Genomic DNA, 24,966 nt, shown 5'->3' with positions numbered 1-24,966 from the left:
GTGGGAAAGCGATTTGTCAGGTGAAATCAGCATAGCTATTAGCTGAGCGGAGGGTAGGTTAATTAAAGTGAAACCAGCCTCTCCCTGTGTGGTCTTTCTCAAAATACTGTTATTTCATTAACTATCTCCTCCCCAAAGGATAGTCAAGTTCTTATTTCTAGTTATTTAAATTCCCTGGTGGTATTTTAATGTGATTAATAGGCTACTACTTGTTAGTTTGTTAGTGTTCTAGAAACCTGGTAAGTACTGTGTTTCTTGTCTTTAGTTTTGATCATTTAATTGGTAAAATTATAGCATGCTTTGTTGAATTATCTAATTCCAAATAGTTTCTGTATTGTTTGACATTTGTGTTTAAAATGTTATCTTTGTGGAGTAAACGTTTTTCTTTATGCTGCTTAGCATCTTCATCAGATTAGTTCAGGTTATTGCTGAATGTGGTTATCTGGAAGCAAAATGTTTTAGTTTTATCTTAACTATTTTAGTAAGTACTATTTCTCATATAAATAATCAGATACATCAGGCATTTTAATTTGCAAATTTAGGACAATTTGCTTTAACATTTTTCTACTTTTCAAATTAGTTCCTTGGATGTAATCCGAGTGTAGTAGTCCCCTAAATAAAAATAAAAATCAAAACCCACAACTAATGGGCACTGAAGGAAGAGTAATTAAATGTTAAGATTATAATGGTATTTGCATCTTATGGTTACAAACTACCTTTCCAAATTTTAAAGTGAATGTGTCCGTTGAGTGCTCATGTTTCTGACTGCATTTTTTGGCCTACTGTTTTGGTGGTTTATAGCAAGAAGTATACACAACATTCTTTACGTTTATTCTTTTCTCCTTTCCGGTAGAGTGATAGTTGTTAGAAGAAAATAATCCCCAAGTAGTTTCTTATAGTTTTAATTCTTAAAGTTTGATTGACATTTATTTATATCTTGGTGCCGTAATTGCAGCTCATGAGTCAATGTTGATGTCCTATAAACCTTAATTTTTAATACGTTTCATTGTCCTGATGTTTCAACCAGAATAAAACATTTAATGTAAATTGTAGCTACAAACATTTAAGTCTAAAGTCACTGTAAGTGATAAGCTTATTTTCCTTACTACCTTGAAGCAATTTGTCCTAAATTTCCATACGTCTGCATTTGTTTTTGCTGTTCTAAAATTCCTTAGTTGCTGGCTTTGACCTTTTATGTTGCGGAGTTTTATACATCTATTTTCTCACCTGCCATATCCTAGGGGGCTTGGAGTACCCATAATACAGTGAGCCCACCTTCCTGGTCCCCAGACATTTCAGAAGGCCGGGAAATTTTTAAACCCAGGCAGCTTCCTGGCAGTGCCATTTGGAGCATCAAAGTGGTAAATAAAATTGCATTTACATTCGTATATCATTTCTTTCTGGTTGGTTTTGTCCGAGTAGAAGTTAAGATTAAACCTTTCTTTTCTAGATAAATAGTTTAGTTTCCAGAGCCACTTTTTAAATCTAAAATTTTTAATATGAAGAAGCAACGTGCTTGCCTTTAAAAACCTGGACTAGGAGGAAATTAAATTGCCATTTTACTTGACTGATCTTAAGTGTAAATTTTTAATACCCTTTTTTATGGTTGCTTCCTTTTATGTTGTAATTACCAGTATTTCTGCGGGGGAAATCCTTGTCACATAGGCCATAAAGTAATTAAAGACTTGTTCATCATATCATAAAATTTTGTTGCTTAGAAAAGAACAAAAGACAAGCTATATTAATTTATTATGTACTAATGGAGAAGAAATAGCAGAATTGCAGCAGATTTCATTGTCTGTGTTAATAATCTGAAAATTATAGGATCTCTTTTTCATGTCATTGGTAGATGACTCTGTTAGTCCTTGAAGCAAGTTAAGTAGTCTGATGCATTTTGAAGGTGAAAAATTAATTTGAAAAAGTGTTAATCATCTGAAAAGTTAAAAAATTTTCCTGACTAGAGAAGACAGTATTCTTCATCTTCTATATTTAATATAATTCTGGAATAAGGGTTTTTAATTTAGACTAATTAAGGATTTCAAAGGAGTTCTAGATTCTGCTTTCCTATTTTCTATCACCGTTGGAAGAACTATTTTTCAACTCACTCTGATAGCATGCAAGGTGTTGAAAATGTAAATATTAATTTGAAGAGTTAAAGAGGTCTTGTTTGACCATTATGAAGCATACACCACCGATTTTCACTTATTCTTACCTGTGTCATTGGATGTTGAGGAAAAATAAATTGAGGGATTACTGTAGTCTTGATTCTGTCACTGACTTTTAAAAAATCTTTTATACCTATTGAAAAACAACAAGAAAAACTATCCAATTCAACACTACCCTGTCCCTTGTTCAGAGAAGCTCAGGATCTGAAGGAAAGCAGCTTAAGAGGATAAGGAGAGGCAGCTGGAAAACTGGAAGTTGGCTGACTAACCCTAAAGGAACAAAAGCCCCCCTTCCCTTTTGTTCACGTGTGTCTTTCTGGTGCTCGCAGTATAACCATAAATTGCTGACTCGGAGAGCATTCTGCCAAGTAGGTAATGAGCTCAGTGTTTCAAGCTGCTGCAGGTGACCTCAGCTGAAGATGTCACACATTATTTACCTTGTTAGGGAGGACAAAATCAGGATTTTCCTGAGCGTTTTAGTAATCTTAAATATACATAACACGAGTAGGTGTAGATGCCAGGTTTTTTCAGGTAGTAATACGTAAGTCTGAGAATAAATAAGAAAACAGCAACACAAAACCTTAGTGCTTATTTGTTAAAATATCAGGGAATTCAACATATTCTCCCATGGAGTTTTTTCTTGTGTAAAAATTCAGATAAATTATTTCCACTTGAAGTAATTATTATCTAGGTGGTTTAAAGCAAGCCTTTTAATTTTTCATCAGCTTTCCTGTATGGTCAGGTATTGAACGGTTAGAGGAAATTGACAGTTTTCACGACAGAAAAAATACTGTTGCACATAGTAAAAATGAGCTTTCGTGCAACGCAGCGGTGCAGAATAGTGGTTAAGAGCTTGCCAGGTGTCTGACTTGGCGCAAGTTACTTAACCTTTTTATTCCCCAGTGTACTTACCTCTGAAGTGGGGATGATAAAATAGTATTGACCTTATGAGATTGTTGAGAGTTACAAGTGCTTCGAGCATTACCTAATAAGTACTCAGCATATGATAACTATTAATATCAATACAATTACAAGAAACCAGTTAGCGAGAGAGTCCTTCCTCATACTTGCTCTATAATACAATACAATTTGTTGTGCCTGAAAATACCTGGATAGAGTTGTGGCTTTTCCCGCCACCTAGGATGTAGGATTAGGAAACGGAAATACAGTGCCAAGGTTTGCTTGTTGCAGGGCATTCACAGTGACAGACCCAAGTTTGATTCTAAGGTGGTAGATGTTTAAGTCGTAGAATACATATTGAAAGATGCAAATAATAAGCCTGGTCTCTTAATATTTATCATCTGATTAGAATAAAAAGGAGAAGCAAGTATTTGTGTAACATTTAATAAGACGGTTTATCTCACATTTTGGATTTAAAATTCTTTTGGGCTTTTACAGAATGCTGACTTTTCCGTATCTGTTGTGTAGGGCCGGGGGTCAGGATTTCCAGGAAAGCGGAGACCTCGTGGTGCGGGACTGTCAGGACGAGGCGGCAGAGGCAGATCAAAGTTGAAAAGTGGCATCGGGGCAGTTGTGTTACCCGGGGTAAGGCCCGCTCCCTTTACATTTGCTCCAGTCCTTAATGTGTCAGCTGATGATGATCAGCTCATTTGTACCAAATTACTTAGATTCTAAGAGTCACATAAACAGGCTAAAATTTTTATCTCCATTTGCATTTCTTTTTAAACCTCTGGTGAGGTTTTCTTTTATATTTTCTACTTTCTCATCCCTTTTTTCTTACCTTCCTCTTTGACTGATCTTTCTTCTCCAAAATCCAATATGCAATATATTTGCTCTTCTATTAAAACAAAACTCCTGTTATAATATTCTTGAGTTTATTTGAAGAATTTAATTATGTTGGTGTTTTAAATTTTTGATTGTAGTTGCTCTCAGTGTTGTAATATGGTTTACAGAAAAAATTAGAAATGTTGTAGATTAGTATGGACTCTAAAAATGTTGAAGATTTTATGACTGTCTTTGACATATTTGAATTTAAGATTGATAACTGTATGGTCATTGGCACATTATGAGGCTTTATTTAAATGTGTATCGAAAAAACTGCATTTGGCAAATAATAGCAAATATTTCCTGCAGTAACTTTACTATTTTACCGATACCCTGTTTTTCAGATTCTAATTGTCATGTTAAGTTCAGGATACAGGTGGGATTGTTCAATTTGCTACTGTTTTTCAGATTCTAATTGTCATATTAAGTCCAGGATACAGGTGGGATTGTTCAGTTTGCTGCTAAAGGAGTAAGGAAACTTGGATTCTGGTGTTTTTTTTTAAAAAGCAAGTCCCTCCCTCCCTCCCCACTCCCCGAATTAATAGGCTTATTGAGGTAAAATTGATATAAAATAAGGTACAAATATTTGAAGTGTACAGTCTCGTAGGTTTTGACACATGTGTACACCCTTGAAAACCGCACTACAGTTAAGAACATATTCAGCCCTCAAAGTTTCTTTGTGCCCCTCTGAAATCCCTTTGGCTTCCTTCCTGCCTTACCCGCAGGCAATGACTGATCTGATTTCCATTACTGTCGATTAGTTTGCATTTTCTGGAGTCTATGTAAGTGGAATCATGCTGAATATACTCTTTTTGATATGATTTATTTCACTCAGCATAATTATTTTGATATTAATTCATGCTCTTGTATGTGTTAACAGTTCATTTTTGTTGTTGAAGAGCATTCCATAGTATGGATGTGCCACAGTTTGTATATCTGTTCACCTATTGAGGGACATTATGTTTGCTTCCATTTTTTGGCTGTTGGAAATAAAGCTGCTCCAAACTTTTATATATAAGTTCACCTGTGGATATGTTTTCTTTTCTCATGGGTAAACATCTAGAAATGGAATGGCTGGATGTATGGTAGGTATATGCTTAGCTTTTTAAGAAAAGGCTGGTTTTCAGGTTGGGTGTGACATTTTATATTTGCAAGAATGTATAAGGTTCCATTTCCTCCACATACTCACCCACATTTGATATGGCCAGTCTTCCTAATTTTAGCCATTGTAACAGGTATGTTAAGAGTATCTGACTTCCATTTCTCTAGTAACTTGTGATATTGATCAGCTTTTTTAGGTGCTTATTTGCTATCTGTACATCTTCTTTGATAAAGTCACTCTTCAGACCTTTAATACATTTTCCAAAATCGAGTATTTTAAAAAAAATTTGTTTTTATTTTTGGCTGTGTTGGGTCTTTGTTGCTGCTCATGGGTTTTCTCTAGTTGAGGCGAGCGGGGGCTACTCTTCGTTGCGGTACACAGGCTTCTCATTGCGGTGGCTTCTCTTGTTGCGGAGCACAGGCTCCAGGCACGCGGGCTTCAGTGGTTGTGGCTCGCGGGCTTTAGAGCGCAGGCTCAGTAGTTGTGGCGCACAGGCTTAGTTGCTCCGCGGCATGTGGGATCTTCCCGGACCAGGGCTCGAACCCATGTCCCCTGCATTGGCAGGTGGATTCTTAAACACTGCGCCACCAGGGAAGCCCAAAATTGAGTAGTTTTTTAATTAACTGAGTTTTGAGATTTCTTTATGTATTCTGGACACAAGCTCTTCGTCATATATATGATTTGCAAATATTTTCTTGCATTTTGGGGTTTGTCTTTGCATTTTGTTAACTGTGTCTTTCACAGAGCAGTTGATTTAATTTTGATGGAGTCCAGTTTATTAATTTTTTTCTTCTTCTGTGGATTGTGCTTTTTGGTGCTGAGAAATATTTGTGTCACCCAAGGTCACAAAGGTATTCTATGTTTTCTTCTAGAAAGGTATTGCATTTAGATCTATAATCCAATTTGAGTTTTTTAGTGTATGGTATGAATAAGGATGGCAGTTCATTTTTTTACATACTGAGTAGCCGGTTGTTTTAGCACTGTTTCTCTGAATTGCCTTTCATCATTCTTGAGAATTATCATATTTGTGGATCTATTTTTGGAATCTCATGCTATACGATTGCTCCGTTTCTTTAGGCCAATACTGCACTATTTTGATTACTTCTACTTTACAACTACTCTTGAAATCAAACACTGTTAGTGTTCTGATTTTCTACTTTTCAAAGTTGTTTTGTCTATTCTAAATCCTTTGTACTTCTATATGAGTTTTAGTATTAGCTTGTCAATATCTACAGCTAAGCCTGCTAGGATCTTGATTGTGTTTGCATTCAAACTATAGATTAATTTGGGGAAAATTGACATTTTAACCATATTGAGTTTTTGAACCCATCAACACCTGTATCTCTCCATTTCTTTAGGTCTTCTTTAATTTCTTTCAGTGATGTTCTTTAGTTTTCAACAGACAGGTTGAACAGATACTGTTAATCAGATTTATCTCCGTCTTCCATATTTCTTATGCTATTGTTAATGGTAGTGTTGTCTTAATTTCAAATTGTGTTGGTCAATTGCTAGTATCTAGAAATACTACTCATTTTTGTGTATCTGTTGTGTACACAGGTTGTACACAAGGTTGTGTATCCTACAACCGTATTAAACTCCCTTATGCTAATTGCTTATTTGTAGAATCCATTGGGTTTTCTACATAAACGATCATGTTGTCTGCAGATAAAGTTTTATGTCTTTCTTTTTAATCTGGAGTCCTTTTGTGTCTATTCTTTATTGCATTTGCTATAACCTTCAATATAGTGTCGAACAGAAGTGAAGAGCTCAGATAACCTTGTTTTTGGACTTGAGGAGAAAGCGTATAGTTTTTCATAATTAAATATGGTGTTAGCCTTAGTTTTGTTTTAATAGACATCCTAAATCAGTGTGAGGAATTTCCTTTCTATTAATAGTCTGCTGAGATTTTTTTTTTTTTTTTTAAATTAGGAGTAGATGTCAAAAGTAGATTCTGTCAAATGTGCTTTTTTTTGCATTTGTAGAGATGATCATGTAGCTTGTTTGTTGATATGTGAGTTACATCTTTATGTGTGTTTGCTAAAGCAATCTTGCATTCCTGGGTTACACTCTGCTTGGTCGTGATGTTGGATTCAGTTTGCTAAAAACTTTAGACTTTTTATATCTATGTTCACGAGGGATATTGGTCTATAGTCTTATTTTCTTATCATGTCTTTGGTTTTCATATCAGCATAATTCTGGCTTCATAGAATGATTGGGAAATATAGTTTGCTCTTCAATTTTCTAGAAAAGTTGTGTAGTGTTGGGAATTTCTTTCTTATATTATTTATAGATAGAATCATTTGTGGAGCCATTTTGGCCAGGAGTTTTCTTTGTTGGAAGATTTTCAACTACAAATTCAATGTCTTTCGTAGGTATAGGACTATTTAGGTTATCTGTTTTTTCTTGCATGAATTTGTCTTTTAAGGGATTTGTCTGTTTCACGTAGGTTGACAAATCTGTTCTTCTAGAATGGATAATGGTATTCCTTTACTGTCCTTTTGAGTTGGTAGTGATGTTCCTCATTCCTGTTGTTGGTAATTTGTGTCTTTTCTCCATTTTCCTGATCAGTCTTGCTTGAGGTTTATCAATTTTATTGACCTTTTTTGAGCCAGCCTTTGCTTTCATTCATTTTTCTGTATTTTTTCCTACTTTCTATTCCATTGACTTCCACTCTGATCTTTATCATTTCCTTTTCTCTCACTTTGAGTTTAATTTGCTCTTCTTTTTTTTGTTTTCCTTTTTGGGTCCCTGCTTGGAAATGCCCAACTTATGAGGTTTAGGTTAGAGCTTTCTCTTTTCTTCGGCTTATATCTGTGGTTCAGGAAAATAAAACTTTTGTAACCTTCAGAACAGATCAGACAGATATCTGTGCAGGCAACAATAGCACATACTTTGTCAAAGATTGCCTTTGAGGTAGATTTTATTTTTCTCACAGTTTCAAGATCATGAAATAAAGTATGAAATGAAAACAGTGTGTCACTAAGCTAGATGATAGAGTTTTCTTTCTTACATGTACGAATTGCTATTTTTTAAAACAATCTTGATTTTTCAGCACTTTCCTGTCCCCTTGCTTGATTTAGGGGATACTGCAGCTTTCTACTACAGACTTTGTTTCTGGTTGATACGGGGAATACTGTGTTCCATCCTTGTTTTTCAGTTTTAACAGAAGCATTCTCTGGGTAAATTTTCCTTTGAAAATAAGAATAACACTTCTACAATTTATGAGCTACTTACTACGTGTTACCCAGTTGTAAGACCTGTTTTGTGTTCCCGTGTTGGAGATGGGGAGGTAGAAATGGATACTTATTTCAATATATTGAATACTTTTGTTACCTATAGTCTAGCTGTTTCAGTTATGTATTTTAATGATGTTCTCAATGTATCATTAGTCCTGTGTTTGAATTACTGATTACTCCATCCACTCTTGGTAGGCACTTAATTTATTACCGATGGAATGGTTATTCTACTTTTATGAATCATCTTGTTTGACTAAAAGCTAATTTGGGGATATACATATAACATATGGATACATTTCCTCAGTTTAAAAAATTAATATTTTTTAGATAGATGGAAGTTTTGTCTACTAGTTGAGTCCTGATTTTCTCCCTTCCACCAGTTTTGGGCATTTAAATTTTAGGTTGATCCATATGAAATTGCCAACATTCAACCCCCTTTGACCTTTGAGCAGCAATTTCGTATGCTTCAGCCTATGATATGTGGCCATAAGGCAGACACGTAATTGTTTTGTGTGTTTTTATACCATAGTGCCCTAGCTCATGTATTACTCTGCAGCTTATTTTTCACCTCAACAGTGTAGCATGATGATTTTCTTCATGGAAAGCCATACAGATTTCTGCCTTGCTGTTTTTTAAATGCTGCATAATTTTTCATAGTTTGGATTTTTCCTAGTTTTAGTCATTCCCTAGTGCTGACCAGTTAGGTTGCTTACACTTTTCCCGTGTTGTCTTTAGGCCTTTGTGACTATAAATTGTTTTTATTGTTTACTATCGTAAAACCATAGAACTGTCCATTAAAACTGCATTTAAACTCTTTTGCATCGAAAAATTTTATTCCTGTAATATACTCCTTCTATTTATTGATAGTTAGTCTTCTTTCAATTATTCCTCAAGAACAGTAATTCTGTTACTTTTAATTTTGACCCTAACCTATTGTGTTTCAGCTCAGTTCTTCCAAGCTATGTTGTAAGCTTTTAAAGCAAAGAGAGTTTATAGTTCTGGCACTGGCTTCCCCATTCTCTTTTTTAGCATCTAATTCAGAGCTTTTTTCGTGATAAGCACTCTGGAAATAATTATTAATAAGCCAGTGTGTACTTAGTTGATTTCGTCAAACTTAACCAAGTCCACAATTGAACGGCTATGGTTGATAATCCTTTGGCTAAGACCGAAATTATGATAAGTTATTCAAAATAATTATATTCTAAAACACTGCTGCCCCCAAAGAAATATGTGAACCATATATGCAATTTAAAACTTCCTAGGGAATTCCCTGATGGTCCAGTGGTTAGGACTCCGTGCTCTCACTACCAAGGGCCAGGGTTTGAGTCCTGGTTGGGGAACTAACAGCCTGCAGGCCATGTGGCACAGCCAAAAAATAAACAAATTAAAACAAACAAACAAAAAATCTTCCTAGTAGCTACATTAAAAAAAGAGAGAGGAATAGGTGAAATTTAATTTTAGTATATACCTTTTGACCCAGTATATCCAAAATAGTATCATTTCAACATGTAATTTATAAAATACACAGAATTATTTGACCTATATTTACATTCTTTTTTGTTTGATACTAGGTCTTTAAAATCTGGTGTGTATTTTATACTTATAGCTTTATACATCTCAATTTGCTCTACCCCCATTGCAGGTTTTAAGGGTCACTAAAATGGAATGATTGTGTGTGTGTGTGTGTGTGTACACCCATACATAAGTATACACACATACAATTTTTTTGTTTCTTGATTAGAATTTCTGGTTAATCAGTCTTACTAAAGACATGTTTATGTTTTCTCACTTCCTGATCTATGGGGCTTGTAACTCTGAAGAGACAAGTGAATTTTAAAAATGCCATAATTTATACTTTTATAGTAGTATCTTGGTAATAATCTAATTTGGAATTGTTAGTATAGTCTCTGGCAAAAAAAGTTGTACTTTAAACATGAATCTTCTTAAGCTTTTCAGTCAGGTATAACACAGGTGAAAAATATAACTTCACATTTTGTGTATTTTGCTTTTCATAGGTGTCTGCTGCAGATATTTCATCAAATAAGGATGAAGAAGAAAACTCTATGCACAATACAGTTGTGTTGTTTTCTAGCAGTGACAAGTTCACTTTGCATCAGGTTTGAACTAAATTATTTGTCTTCCACTTTTTTAAAAAAATTAATTAATGGCTGAGTTGGGTCTTTGTTGCTGGGTGTGGGCTTTCTCTAGTTGCGGCGAGCGGGGGCTACTCTTCCATGTGGTACGCGGGCTTCTCATTGCGGTGGCTTCTCTTGTGGAGCACGGGCTCTAGGCGTGCGGGCTTCAGTAGTTGTGGCTCACGGGCTCTAGATCGCAGGCTGAGTAGTTGTGGCGCACAGGCTTAGATGCTCCGTGGCACGTGGGATCGTCCCAGACCAGGGCTCGAACCTTTGTCCCCTGCATTGGCAGGAGGATTCTTAACCACTGCGCCACCAGGGAAGCCCTGTCTTCCACTTTTGAACTCCTCCTTGCCCATTTCTCCTTTATCCCACATGTACTGCAGTCATTTAATATTTAGCTCTAGAGCTATACCAACTAAGAAGGTGCTTTATAAAAATTATAAAATTAGTATATCGATATAGTCTTAGTTTGGTCTCGAATTTAAAATACGTTAATGTGTTCTTAATTTCAGGATATGTGTGTAGTTTGTGGCAGTTTTGGCCAAGGAGCAGAGGGAAGATTACTTGCCTGTTCTCAGTGTGGTCAGTGTTACCATCCATACTGCGTCAGTATTAAGGTAAGTACACTTAGATTTAAATATTAATGTAAATATGCTTCACGTTAACAAAAATGTATTGAGATTTGATTTGATTAGTACCATGCTGCTTCCAGTTCTTATAATTAATCAATTATTGTTTGTTAGGATTATTATACATATGTGACAATATTTAAGTACTTTAAATATTAAAGTACACCCTCCACTTCACCCCCCACCCCCACCCCCCTGCTCCTTCACTACCTTTTTGGAATCTCAGTTGTGTGCGAAATTGTGTGATATTGTCCTCAGATCACTAACACCTTGTTGGGTATTTTTCCCCAATTGTTTTTCTTTCTGTGCTTTAGTTTGTATAGTTTCTATTACGTTCCCAGAATGCACTGTCATTATGCAGTATCCAGTCTGTTTTTAAGGCCATCCAGTGGATTTTTTACCCAGATAATTCTGTTTTTTAATCTCAGTTCCATTCTATAGCTTATACTTATCTTGTGGTTTAAAATTTTTTCTTCATTATGTTTTTTCTTTCAAGTCCTTGAAAAGTTTATAATTGTCTGCTACTTCTATCATCTCTGACATTTTTCATTGTATTAACTAATTTTTCATTTTGTAAATGTTTTACAGCTTTTTTTTTTAACATCTAGTAATTTTTGATTGAATGTGGACATTGTGCATTGTGATAGTATATTGTTGAGAGTCTAGATTTTGTTCCTTTAAAATGCAGTGAGATTTTGTTGCGGCAGGCAGTTACTTGTGGATAAGTTTGAACCTTTTGACACTTCTTTTTAAGCTTTGAGGTGAGTCCACAGAGCCTTCACTCTGAGGTGGCTATTCTCAAACTTTTTGGTCTTAGAACCCTTAACACTCTTAAAAAGTATTGAGGACCCCAAGGAGATTTTGTCTATGAAGATAATAATGATTGAATATTTACTGTTTTAGAAATTACAACTGAGAATATTTTAAAACACAAAAATATGCAGACACACCTTGTATAATGCCAATGTAATGATGTTTTATACATCATGTAGCGTCTACAAAACATCACAGAGTGAATTAAAGTGAATAGTTTAGATCACACTTTCCTAACTGCTGTTCTAGCACCAGTTTAATACTTGAGACATGGCCTTTATGAGGTCTCTGCGGAATTCTCCCCAAACCTTCCCCTTTCTGCTCCCTACAGGCCCCCATTCACCAGTGTCTTTTCAGTCTGACTGGTTGAGATTCAGATGTCTTCCAGCACTGGTTGCACTCTGATATTTATTACAGATTCCCAGGAGCTCTGCTTTGCCCTGGTTTTGGGTCCTTGTGTGACCTCCTGAATGTGCAGCTTGGTGTTCAGTCGAAGACTAAAGGGAAATATTGTGTAGATTCCTGGAGTTCTTTCTTACTGCTCCCTTCTTTCCAGTGCTCTGTCCTGCACATTCCAACCGCCTCAGCCCCCTAGACTCCATCAGTGTGTCCTAAACTCAGTGAGCCCGTTGTACTTGCCTGGGCTCGTCCTTCGCTGGGGATCATTCTGGAAAATAAAATGGCTATAGGCAGAATATCATAGGACTCTCCTTGCTTGTTTCCCTCCTCTCAGAAAAAGTCTTACACTGCCTTTTGTCCAGTATCTGAGAACAAGCGTTTCATAAATTTTGCCCAGTTTTCTCGTGTTTTATGATGGGAGACAGGTCTCGTTTCAGTTATTCCATCGTAGTTGAAGCAAATATCCATTAGACTATAAAACACATCTCTCATGCCTTAGACATGATACATGGATGGGACCCTGGATAATATCTTGGTTCAAAGAGCTCTTAAAAATGAAGATAAAACCAGTTCAATATGAGGCAAAAAAGAGTGGATAGTAGAGCCCTGAAATCTGCACTAAGAGGGAATTTCAAGGAGGGGGGTATTGTTCAAATGTTGAAATACCGCAGAGAGGTCAAATGATAAACACTAGTACGTCATCTAGATTTGGGAGTAAGGTCTTGACTGACTGACTTGAGCAGTTTCACTGGTGGTGGGCAGAGTGACCAGACTGTAGTGTGTTGAAGAGCCACTTTAAACTGAGGGACTTGAGAATTTGACTGTAAAGGACCACAGACTGTGAAACAGGAAAACTTAGTAGGAATGAAGATATATCATTAAAAAAAATTCTACTACTTTATCTTCATCTTACCTTTCTTCTAAGCCAGGGATTGGTAAACTGCCGCACAGGCCAAATCTTGCCCACTGCCTATTTTTGTAAGTGAAGTTTTATTGGAGCACAGCCATGCTCTCTTGTTTGCATATGTCTGTAGTGAGCTTCACACTAAGTGGCACAATTATGTAGTTTAACATACTGCCTGGCCAGCGAAGTCTAGAATATTTTTTATCCTATCCTTTACAGAAAAAGTTTGCTGTCTACTGCTCTATGCTACCCTGCTCTTCCTACCCTAGGCTCTTTCTTCCATTTGGGTAAAATAAGCTGATAATCTAAGACTGATTTAAACATATCAGTAGGCTAATCAAAGTAATAAATATACACGCTTAAGAAGCAAATGTCTTTAAGAGCCTTATGGTAACCGACCGACCCGTCTTCCTCTACCTCCACATCTGAGTCCTGTTCCCCACAACGCAACCCCTTTGGGTTCTTTCAGGTCCTTCTTTTTGTAGTTAACTGTACAGCGCTAAATAATATACTCGTGTTACTCCTTTATCTGTGTTAGATTTTGTTGACTTGCCTCTATAAATAAATAAATGCTGATTTAGCTCTTAAAATACACCTCCTGCCTTCTCCCAGCATCCTCCCAGTATAGTTGTTTTACTATATTTAGTTAATAAACAATGTTGGTTACGACTCCATAAATGTTCACTGGAGATCAAAATAGTGTACTATGACTTTATTTTGTTTTTCATGGAGTTTTTAATAGCAAGAAGAAAATAATGATTCATGATTCTCCATTAGTTTTTATTTGTTTTTACCTACTGTAGAAGCATCATCATACCAGATTATTTTAGCAAGTACCTGTTTCTCTGGGAAAGGCTTATCCCCTTCCACACTCTGCTTTTCCCTGTTCTGAGCTGGGCTGGTAGCTTCTAGGTCTGTTGCTCAGTTCTCATCCTTAAACATCTCTGGGCTGACATCCTCTTTTGGGTTCATTGCTTTCTAGATCCCACGTCTTCCTTTTTCTTGGTATACACCCTCACTTTGTTCCTCATATCTCTTAAGTAACGTCATTAGAAAGGGTACTTGGAAGCTGAATTTTGAGTCGTTGTCTGAAAGGCATTCCACTTTAACACTTAATTGCTTCTTTAGTTAGATTAAGGATTGTACCTTCAGAAGTATTTTCCTGTAGAATTGGAAACTATTACACTATATTAGCATCCAAAGTTGGAAAGTTTGATGCTACTTTGATAGTTGTTCATTTATTTAACTCTTCTTTTCCTCTCAGGTAGCTTTAAGACCTTATTCTTCATGATCTTAATTTTTATTCTGCATCTTGATTGTTTGCTATTTTGTTATAGCACAGGTTCTTTGCGGTCCTTTTTACCCATAGACTCTAGTCTTTTGAGATCTTTTAGTTTGTTCCAAATTCTTAATACTACATGATGTGGCTGCTTTCTGGAATTTATTAGAAGCATAGAGATTCTTAAATTTTTCCACTTGAGTTAGACCCTTGAGGCAAAGGAGAATAAGCAGAGGACTGAATACGAACTTAAGAAGTCCTAGCTTCTTAGCCTAAAATCCTCCAAGACCATAAAATGGCCTTGGGAACTCATGTTGTACCTTAATTTTCTTTGCATTTTTAATATTGTTTTTAATATACAAGTCCTTATGCGATGTACACAACTTTCAGGATCATGAATTCATGAAATGTCATAGATTGAAACTTTATCAATACATTTTCAAGTCCTGTGTTAACAATAATGGGGTCATTTACTTGTTTTCTTTAAAAACCAGTTACCACATCTATCAAGTGGACATAAAATCCAGAGCACAAGGTAGTTATATAAACTAAAAAAGGCATTAAAATATGGATCACTTTATATTATTCTGTCCAATAGGCAGACTCCTAAAAGTACATGAACGTGGTCACCCCGGAATTGGGCCACTGTTGGTGCTCAGTAAATGTTAGTTGCTTGCCTCTTTTCTGCTCCTAGGTATGTAAGCACCATGTTCATTTGGCACTTGATCAAATATGGCGTATTTGATCATGTTTGCATGAGGCGTAGGTTAACGTATGAATCACATGGCTTGGTTGTTTCTTTTGCAGATCACTAAAGTGGTTCTGAGCAAGGGTTGGAGGTGTCTGGAGTGCACTGTGTGTGAGGCCTGTGGGAAGGCGACAGACCCAGGAAGACTCCTGCTGTGTGACGATTGTGACATAAGTTATCACACCTACTGCTTGGACCCGCCACTGCAGACAGTTCCCAAAGGAGGCTGGAAGTGCAAATGGTACTCCAGGACTTACGTTTCCCTTGTTAGACTTTTTAAGTTCAGAACTTTCCCACATTACTTTAATTTTCACAAATTAGCAACAACTGCTTAATTGCGTGCTACGTGTTTACAATGATAGATACCACTAATCAGAAAACTTTTCAAATAGGCATTACATGCTTTCCCCCTATTCTGTTCTTGTGTAGCTTCTTGAATTCCAGTAACTAAATAACTGAGTAAATAAAACTGAGACTTGTGGGGTGTTGGGTTTCAGGTGCGTGTGGTGCAGACACTGTGGAGCGACGTCTGCAGGTCTGAGGTGTGAATGGCAGAACAACTACACACAGTGCGCTCCCTGTGCAAGCTTGTCCTCCTGCCCCGTCTGCCACCGACACTACAGAGAAGAAGACCTCATCCTGCAGTGCAGACAGTGTGATAGGTATTGTGCTGGGGTTTTCTTTTCATCTCCTGTAAGCTTTTCTCTCTTAAATATAGCAAAAGGAAATTGAAAAATAACTTTCTTCTATCTTAAATTTAAGAAGTAAGAGTTTTTCCTTTCCAGATCTTTAGTCAGCTAGAAGCTTAACAGAAGTTTTCTGTTTCGTATTCTCAATTCTAGGCTAAACATTTTTCAGTTGGGGCTTTCTGAGGGTCGAGGTCTTTGATTTCGGTGGTATATTATTGTGCTCTGTTAGCACCGTGCACGTAATATTAGTAATCATATTATTTCATCAGTAGTACGGGATTCTCAGGATTCTGCCTACCAATTCTTTGTTCTAAGGCAGGGTAACTTTTATTCCCCAGTGACCGTTCAACATCATTTACACAAGCTCTGTCTACTCCACAGTAGATGCATCACCTGGAGCGCATACATGCTTCACCACTCAGTTACGCGAATCCCTTTCTACTTGCCCTAACTAGCTTCCTTGCTGTCTCTGAAATACTCAGTATTTTGTCCTAAAGCAATTATCCCATCCTCATATAATGTACGTTTGCTTCGTTCATAGTACTTGTTCTCATTGCTTTATCTTCTTCTCAGCTCCGACCATTTTTCTGGGTCGATGGGAATGGTTAGAGAGGGGTGACATGGGCTAGGTGGGAGGAGCACACGAGACTTGGGGGCTTTAAGGTTGGAGGCTGTCAGCTCCTGTTGCAGCTTTTAAAAGGAAACCATCCTCAGTATATTTCTTCTTCTTCTTTTTTTAATGTATGAATATGGTCTTTTTAGATGGATGCATGCAGTTTGTCAAAACTTAAATACTGAAGAGGAAGTGGAAAATGTAGCAGACATTGGTTTTGATTGTAGCATGTGCAGACCCTATATGCCTACATCAAATGGTAAGCAAATGATTTAAATGGTGAGTCTGTGCTCTTGGATTGATACAACTCACTTGTGCCTGCTGTCCTTAACCAGTGAGTGGGCTTAACTCTACTTCTTTTTCTCTTTTTGTGAAACTATTATTTGGACAAGTATTTTACGAAAAATAAGTTACTTTTTGTTTTAAATTAACTCTTATTATCCCAATAATATGTTAAAACAATCTACTTACGTAAAGGAAGTAAATTAAGAATATATTTTAGCTATAAGATGTAATTTTTGCTTTCAAGACTCATAATCTTGGGGACTTCAATGGTGGTGCAGTGGTTAAGAATCTGCCCGCCAGTGCAGGGGACATGGGTTCGATCCCTGGTCTAGGAAGATCCCACATGCCTCGGAGCAACTAAGCCTGAGCGCCACAACTATTGAGCCTGCGCTCTAGAGCCCGTGAGCCACAACTACTGAGCCTGCGTGCCACAACTACTGAAGCCCGCGCACCTAGAGCCCGTGCTCTGCAACAAGAGAAGCCACCACAATGAGAAGCCCGCGCACCGCAACGAAGAGTAGCCCCCACTCGCCGTAACTAGAGAAAGCCTGCGCACAGCAATGAAGACCCAACGCAGCCAAAAATAAATAAATAAATAAATACATAAATTTATTTTATTTTTTTTTTTAGGTGTCCCTTTTTAAAAAATTTTTTAAACATCTTTATTGCAGTATAATTGCTTTACAATGTTGTGTTAGTTTCTGCTGTATAACAAGGTGAATTAGGTATACGCATACATATATCCCCTCCCTCTTGCGTCTCCCTCCCACCCTCCCTATCCCACCCCTCTAGGTGGTCACAAAGCACCGAGTTGATCTCCCTGTGCTATGCGGCTGCTTCCCACTAGCTATCTATTTTACATTTGGTAGTGTATATATGTCAATGCTACTCTCTCACTTCGTCCCAGCTTACCCTTCCCCCTCCCCATGTCCTCAAGTCCATTCTCTATGTCTGCATCTTTATTCCATTCTGCACCTAGGTTCTTGAGAACCTTTTTTTTTTTTTAGATTCCATATATATGTGTTAGCACACGGTATTTGTTTTTCTCTTTCTGACTGACTTCACTCTGTATGACAGACTCTAGGTCCATCCACCTCACTACAAATTACTCAATTTCGTTTCTTTTTTGGCTGAGTAATATTCCATTGTATATATGTGCCACATCTTCTTTATCCATTCATGTGTCGATGGACACTTAGGTTGCTTCCATGTCCTGGCTATTGTAAATAGTGTTGCAATGACATTATGGTACATGACTCTTTTTGAATTATGGTTTTCTCAGGGTATATGCCCAGTAGTGGGATTGCTGGGTCATATGGTAGTTCTATTTTTAGTTTTTTAAAGAACCTCCATACCGTTCTCCAGAGTGGCTGTATCAATTTACATTCCTACCAACAGTGCAAGAGGGTTCCTACCAACAGTGCAAGAGGGTTCCCTTTTCTCCACACCCTCTCCAGCATTTATTGTTTGTAGATTTTTTGATGGTGGCCATTCTGACCGGTGTGAGGTGATACCTCATTGTATTTTGATTTACATTTCTCTAATGATTAGTGATGTTGAACATCTTTTTATGTGTTTGCTGGCCATCTGTATATCTTCTTTGGAGAAATGTCTATTTAGTTCTGCCCATTTTTGGATTGGGTTGTTTGTTTTTTTGATATTGAGCTGCATGAGCTGCTTGTAAATTTTGGAGATGAATCCTTTGTCAGTTGCTTCGTTTGCAAATATTTTCTCCCATTCTGAGGGTTATCTTTTCATCTTGTTTATGGTTTCCTTTGCTGTGCAAAAGCTTTTAAGTTTCATTAGGTCCCATTTGTTTGTTTTTATTTCCATTTCTCTAGGAGGTAGGTCAAAAAGGATCTTGCTGTGATTTATGTCATAGAGTGTTCTGCCTATGTTTTCCTCTAAGAGTTTTGTAGTGTCTGGCCTTACATTTAGGTCTTTAATCCATTTTCAGTTTATGTTTGTGTATGGTGTTAGGGAGTGTTCTAATTTCATTCTTTTACATGTAGCTGTCCAGTTTTCCTAGCACCACTTACTGAAAAATAAATAAAATTATTTTTAAAAAGACTCATAATCTTGTAGTTATTAGCAATACATAGGAATCCAGTACATTGGTTCTTTATCTTTACCAGTTTTTCTTCCATGATGTTGTGTATTTCCTCCACCATTTCTCTTTGTTGTTTTGTTGTTTTAAAGACAGCTTTTAATTCTATTTAATTTAATTCTATTTAGTTTTCAAGCATTTATTTTAGTAAAATGGGTACAGTAGTAGAAACTTTAATCATATGTAAATCTTTAAATACACCTTACCTTTTGTGAAAAAATCACGAGTTTTTTTTTTTTTTTTTTTTTTTTTTTTTCCATTTCAGTGCCTTCCTCAGACTGCTGTGAATCTTCACTTGTAGCACAAATTGTCACAAAAGTGAAAGAGCTAGGTAAAATCTGAAATGCTTTCCTTGACTGTTCTTTACCAAAAGCAAAGAAATGCTTTTATATAACTGAATTGTGACACATTACATGAATCCTGCCTTACTCATGTGGGTGTTCAGTGTAAATTCCCTAATGTTGGTAATCATTTCTGTAATTACATACAAAATGTCTGTCTTTCCCAGCTTTAGTGGGACAGTATTCCTACAGATCTCACCAAATTGGCAGTGAAAATAACTACTTTTGAAATAACCGTTAACTACATACTTGCTTTGGTTTCATTGATACATTATTGTGTTTAGTTATCAGTTAGACTAGACAATAAGGCCTAGTTAGCAAACAGAGAATCCTTCAGAATTCATTCTCTTACTATTTTTTTCTGTAATAGATCAGCCTAGAATAGTGACTAACATGATATTCTTATTAAACTCTCATTCTTTTGCCTACTTCTGTTTGTTATCATCCGATACAAAAACATTTGGATCATACAGAAATTGTTCTAATGAACAGCAATTTTGTACACTTAAATTTTTGCAGAATTTCTGCTTACTTACTACCTCTCCTTGTAAGTGATTATACCGATACTTTGATTTCCAAATGGGCTTATGGAGTATTTTTGTTTCTCCTTTGTAAATTGATCCTCACCTTTTAGTCTGAAAGGATACTCTAGGATAAGGCTCATAGTCGAGTGACTGAAGCATTGCTTTTAGCTTCCGTGCTTTCTTTTTAAATCCCTGTATTGATACATGAAAATAGAAATGCCAGGAAGACCATTTAAAAAAAAACTTACGACCTTTCTCTCTATAATTCAAGGAGGTTTGACCAGCTATGCTTACTTTTAACTGAGTACTGTTCATTATTTGTGCATTTCATAGGTAATTGGTTTATAGAAGTCACATTCCCTTGACATGGTCCTTATGGAACAATAATCAACTTATCAATCAAAATTAAAATGAGAGTTTTAATTTGTATCCTTGGGATATTGTAATTTTAGATCCACCCAAGACCTACACCCAGGATGGTGTATGTTTGACTGAATCAGGGATGACTCAGTTACAGAGCCTCACAGTTACTGTTCCAAGAAGAAAACGGTCAAAACCAAAGTTGAAGTTGAAGATCATAAATCAGAATAGCGTGGCCGTCCTTCAGACCCCTCCAGACATCCAATCAGAGCATTCAAGGGATGGTGAAATGGATGATAGTCGAGGTAATACTTACATATTTTCCATGGAATATGTTTGCAAAAATAAAGAATATAAAAGAGCTTTTAAAATTATTTGATTTATCTAAGGGTAGATCCTGCTGACTTAGAAGGTAACCCTTGGTGTGACACTGTCCTATGTGAGTGGTCATCTTAGACCTTGCCTTTTCAGGTTCTCTTCGTTTCATGTATCCTTTTAGAACAGACCTATATTACAGAAATTTCCAGGAGCACCATATCTTTGAAGGTCACAGATCTTTTCAGATCTTTTCAGGGTTTGCCAGATAGCTGCATAAACCTCTTCAGAGGCTGTGAACTTGGATTCCATGGTTAAGTTAAAGTAGAACTTCATGCAATCTAGAAATGAAAAACCATCATTAATGCTCAAATATAAGCTTATATTCACAGATGCTCATCATAAACCATCTGTTCATAAACATTTTCTTGATCAGGTTTTTCTAGCTGAATTTTCTTGAGATGAAAAAATAATTTTAGTGGCATTAAATTCAACATGAGTTTTATTTTTGCTTATCTCTGAAGAAGATCACCATAGGCTTGTTTGTTTTTAGGGTGGTTATTTCTTTTCAGTTGATTCAAAAATAAAGTAATAATTGCTTTTGTTCCATCACATCTTATCATTCACCAGTATTTATTGAATGCTTGCTGTGTGCCAGATGTTGGAAGTCATGTCAGTGAGCAAAGCAGATAAAATTCTCTGCTCATGGAACTTACATTTTAATGTTAGCAGAAAAGATCATTAAAAATACATAACATAATAAGTTAATAAAGATGTGTTTGGCAAGTGCTGTTGAGAGGACTTGGGAGCACAGACAGTGGACTGAGGGCCCAGATGAACTGGAAGCCATATGTAAGCACCGACTTTAAAGAGTTGAGTGAGCCACTCGGTTATCTGAGGGAAGAGACAACGGGAAAGACCCTGGGTGGGATGTGCCTATACGTTTGCTGAACATCGTGGAGAACAGTGTGTCCAGCACAGTGAGCAAAGGGATGAAGGCCTGTGATGAGATCAGAGATGTGAGGAGAGGTGGGGTGACTCAGTAGGTCCTGTAGGACCATAAAGGTGATGCTTAAGGCATTTACTGTAAATGGAATGGGAGGTTGTTGGAGGTATCTGATGAGAACAGTGGCAAAATCTTACTTATATTTTAAAAGGAACACTCTGCTGTGATGTAAACAGACTTTTAAGCCCAAGAGTTGTAGCAAGTAGTTCAGGCAGGAGGCTCTTGCAGTCGTCCAGGTGAGAGATGATGGTGGCTTAGAATGGGTCTGTGTGTGCTCCTGTTATTTTATCAACTAATCCTCACATTTCTTTTGCAGTAGTGTGTTTTTGGGTCTGTGTGGTTGGAGAAAAGCTTTCTGATGCTTATGTGTAACTCGTTTTCAAGTACCATTGAACAGAAGTTCATTTTGAAGTTTTAAGTGATTTGAGGCTTGTGAAGAAGTAGTCTGTGTATCTGGGAGGAATTGACCTGATTACCATCAGCCAAAGTACAGTGAAGAATTGCAGTTTCTGAGGATATCAGAAAATGCCTGAAAAATGGTTCCATAGTCCCTTAAATCTGAGAAATGCTGCATTTCACAAAATTTGAAAGGTTTCTTGGTAGTACACACTAATTCCCAAAGTATGAAATTATAGAGGGAATAAATGTTTGTTGATGTTTGTTTAAAAACAAAACATCAGTAGAAAGACCTGAGAAGGTTTTCCCTACAGCTACCGTTCTGTAAAACAACACTGTGAGAAATGGTGGATATTTCTGCAGCTGTACAGTTTCCAAATTGAGGCTGCCAGCAGGGATATCCCCGTAGAAGTAATATTGTCCATCATATTATACACATAATACGTACGTAATTTTAGATTCCACAGGAGTCGACAAAGTCCAAATGAACTTGTGATGCTCCTGAAATATTGCAGCAATACTTACCTTTTTGGGGGTTGTTTTTGTTCATTTTTAAACTCTTCTGATAAACGTTTCTTAAGGAAAGTAAGTCATAAACAATCACCTTAGCACATCAGAAACAAACATGTGCAATAAAAGCAGGCTCCTGGGGTCTGGATAGCCTGTTAGTGCAAAAAAACCCAAATCTAAAGAAAATAAAACTGCTCTCTGTGTCTCAAGAGTGGGAGCACGGGGGGCGGGGGGGGAAGTGGGAACACAGGGACTTCCCTGGTGGCGCAGTGGTTCAGAATCCACCTGCCAGTTCAGGGGACATGGGTTCTATCCCTGCTCCGGGAAGATCCCACATGCCGCGGAGCAACTAGGCCCGTGCAACACAACTACTGAGCCTGCGCTCTAGAGCCCGTGAGCCACAACTGCTGAGCCTGCGTGCCACAACTACTGAAGCCCGCACACCTAGAGCCCGTGCTCCGCAACAAGAGAAGCCACCACAATGAGAAGCCCGTGTACCGCAACCAAGAGTAGCCCCCACTCGCTGCAACTAGAGAAAGCCTGCGCGCAGCAAGAAAGACCCAATGCCCACAAAAATAAATAAATTTATTTAAAAAAAAACAAAAAAACGAGTGGGAGCACAGTGCTTCCCTCTCCGTTGCTGCCCCCCCGTGGACCCTCACAGCACGGTGGGGACATCGGGAGGTGGGGAGTGGGACCGCGCCCAGGCTGTGGCAGGCAGGGTATGGGGCAGATTGTGAGAGGAAGCAGCCGGGTGGGTCGGTTATCACCTCCTGTGATTTGTTAACGGTCATTTCCTCAACGCTTTAGATTTTGGTTTTGGGCAAGTAATATATTCACATGTTTTAAAACTGCACAAGAATAAGGGTGTTTCTCTTTTCCCTGTCCTGCCAGGTCACTTCTCCAGAGGCAGCCATTCTTTGTGTCCTTCCAGAGGTGTTTTGTTCATGTACAAGCACATGGATATATTTTGTGTTCCTTTTGTCTTACTGTTTTTGCTTTTATGTTATTCTTCATTTTTCATGGCCTCAATTTTCATATTCCGTTGTATGGATGTAAGTAACTCAGTTCCCAAACTGATAAGATCTTTAGGGGTTTTGTTTTTTTGTGTTTTCAGTCTTTTATTGTGTGTTTCCTGAGATTTCATGTATTCCTCCTTGTTTCTCTCCCTCATTTTTGGTGGACATACCTTCTGTTGTGTCTTGAGAGAGAATGCATGGAAGGTAAATTTGAGAGGTTATGTACTTCTGAAAATGTACCCTCCCACCTGACTGATCTTTTCCAGGTTGGAATTCAGTTTTCCTTCAGCGTTTTGAAGTCATTGATCCAGTGTCTTTTAGTTCCTGGTATATAGGGAACTTGATACTTTTTATATGATCCGTGTTCTCTCTGGAAGCTCTTGGGATTTTAGGAAATTCTTTGTCTGCAGTGTTCTGAAATTTGGTGAAGATATGTCTATTTCAGTCTGTTATGGATGTTTTTCCTTTCTTTTGTTGGGCACTGAGTGGTCCCTTTCGTCTGCCATCTCATACCCCTCAGCGTTAGGAAATGTTCTTGAAACCATTGATTCTTCCCCTCGGTGCCCCCTCTTCTTTTTCTTGACCCTGCTATTCAGATGTGAAACCCACTCAGCCCATTCTCCCTGTCTTTTCTCTCCTCCTTTCCAGCTCAGGTCTTTGCATTTTACTCTAAAGTAAATTTTTTCTTTTATTTTTCTATCCCTCTACTGATTTTCATTTTTGTTTTGTTTTCAAATCTCATGGATAATTTCCAAGAGCTTTCCTTCCTTCCTTTGCATGTTCCTTTTCGTAGCATCCTGTTCTTGCCTCATGAATGTTTTATCTTACCTGTTGGAGGACTAAAAAATTTTTTCTAATGTTTTCTTTTTCCTGCATAGTCTTTCAATTCCCAGTTGCATTTTGTGGTCTCAGGTCTCTATCTTTCATGTGATAGATAATCCTTGGTTGTCCGTGTGTGATTAAAAGTGAGGACTAAAAGTGGTGATTGGAAAAATAAATTAATAATTTTTTTTAAAAAATAAGGAATGAGTGATTAAAAACGATGAAAATCTTCGAGTTTGTGGGTGGTATTTGTTGACTAAGCTTTTGTGATCTGTGCTCACTATTTGGAAAATCCCCTAGTGTCAGTACCTTTAGACAATTCTCTTGGACTGGTCAGGTTTCCCAGAAGAATCTTCCTGTCTCCTGCTTGGACAGTAGAGGTTTAGCTGCTGGCTTTCTGGGAGTTTAGTGGGGAAAGGCCCCAGGGGAGAGAGCGGCGGCATTTAACATGCCTGTAGTCACTTAATCCTGTTTTCAGTCCATGACCCCAGTGTTGAGTTTGAGTGTCTTGAGTCCCAAATCCTGTGAGTGTGAATGGCAGCCTCCCAGTGTGTGAAGTTGGGAAGGTCATAGGGATTATGGCTTCCGTAGTTAATATGAATATAAAACTCTCTTTGCTTTAGCTGCCTCCCACCCATTTCCAAAGGTACCCGGCTCTGCCAGTTCTTCAACCTTTTGAGGATTGTGATAAAATTGGATTTTTTTCTTGGTTCCTTGCACTTTCAACTGAGAATTTGCATTTCCTGAGTCAGTTATTATTCATCTCTCTGCTTTCTCCTTC

General features: G+C 37.4%; 1 protein-coding gene across 13 annotated transcripts in view; it reads left to right on the top strand.

Moving 5' to 3' along the window:
• KMT2C (lysine methyltransferase 2C) overlaps nt 1-24,966 on the top strand; it is a 276,950-nt gene that overhangs the window by 180,108 nt on the left and 71,876 nt on the right. For all 13 annotated transcript variants that reach the window (XR_009701921.1, XM_061198964.1, XM_061198975.1 and 10 more), the window contains 9 exons: nt 1,242-1,361; nt 3,594-3,710; nt 10,304-10,405; nt 10,939-11,043; nt 15,258-15,439; nt 15,696-15,860; nt 16,650-16,759; nt 19,158-19,223; nt 20,210-20,422. Coding sequence is in view for 12 of the 13 variants with exons in the window: in XM_061198964.1 (XP_061054947.1) it covers nt 1,242-1,361; nt 3,594-3,710; nt 10,304-10,405; nt 10,939-11,043; nt 15,258-15,439; nt 15,696-15,860; nt 16,650-16,759; nt 19,158-19,223; nt 20,210-20,422 (1,180 nt within the window). In the remaining variant the exon portion in view is untranslated. The remainder of the gene's footprint in view (nt 1-1,241; nt 1,362-3,593; nt 3,711-10,303; nt 10,406-10,938; nt 11,044-15,257; nt 15,440-15,695; nt 15,861-16,649; nt 16,760-19,157; nt 19,224-20,209; nt 20,423-24,966) is intronic.

The sequence above is a fragment of the Eubalaena glacialis genome, chromosome 8 (assembly GCF_028564815.1).
Source record: "Eubalaena glacialis isolate mEubGla1 chromosome 8, mEubGla1.1.hap2.+ XY, whole genome shotgun sequence".
Lineage (NCBI taxonomy): Eukaryota > Metazoa > Chordata > Mammalia > Artiodactyla > Balaenidae > Eubalaena > Eubalaena glacialis.
The sequence above is the reverse complement of the archived record's forward strand: the minus strand, read 5'-3'. Positions and strand labels throughout refer to the sequence as shown.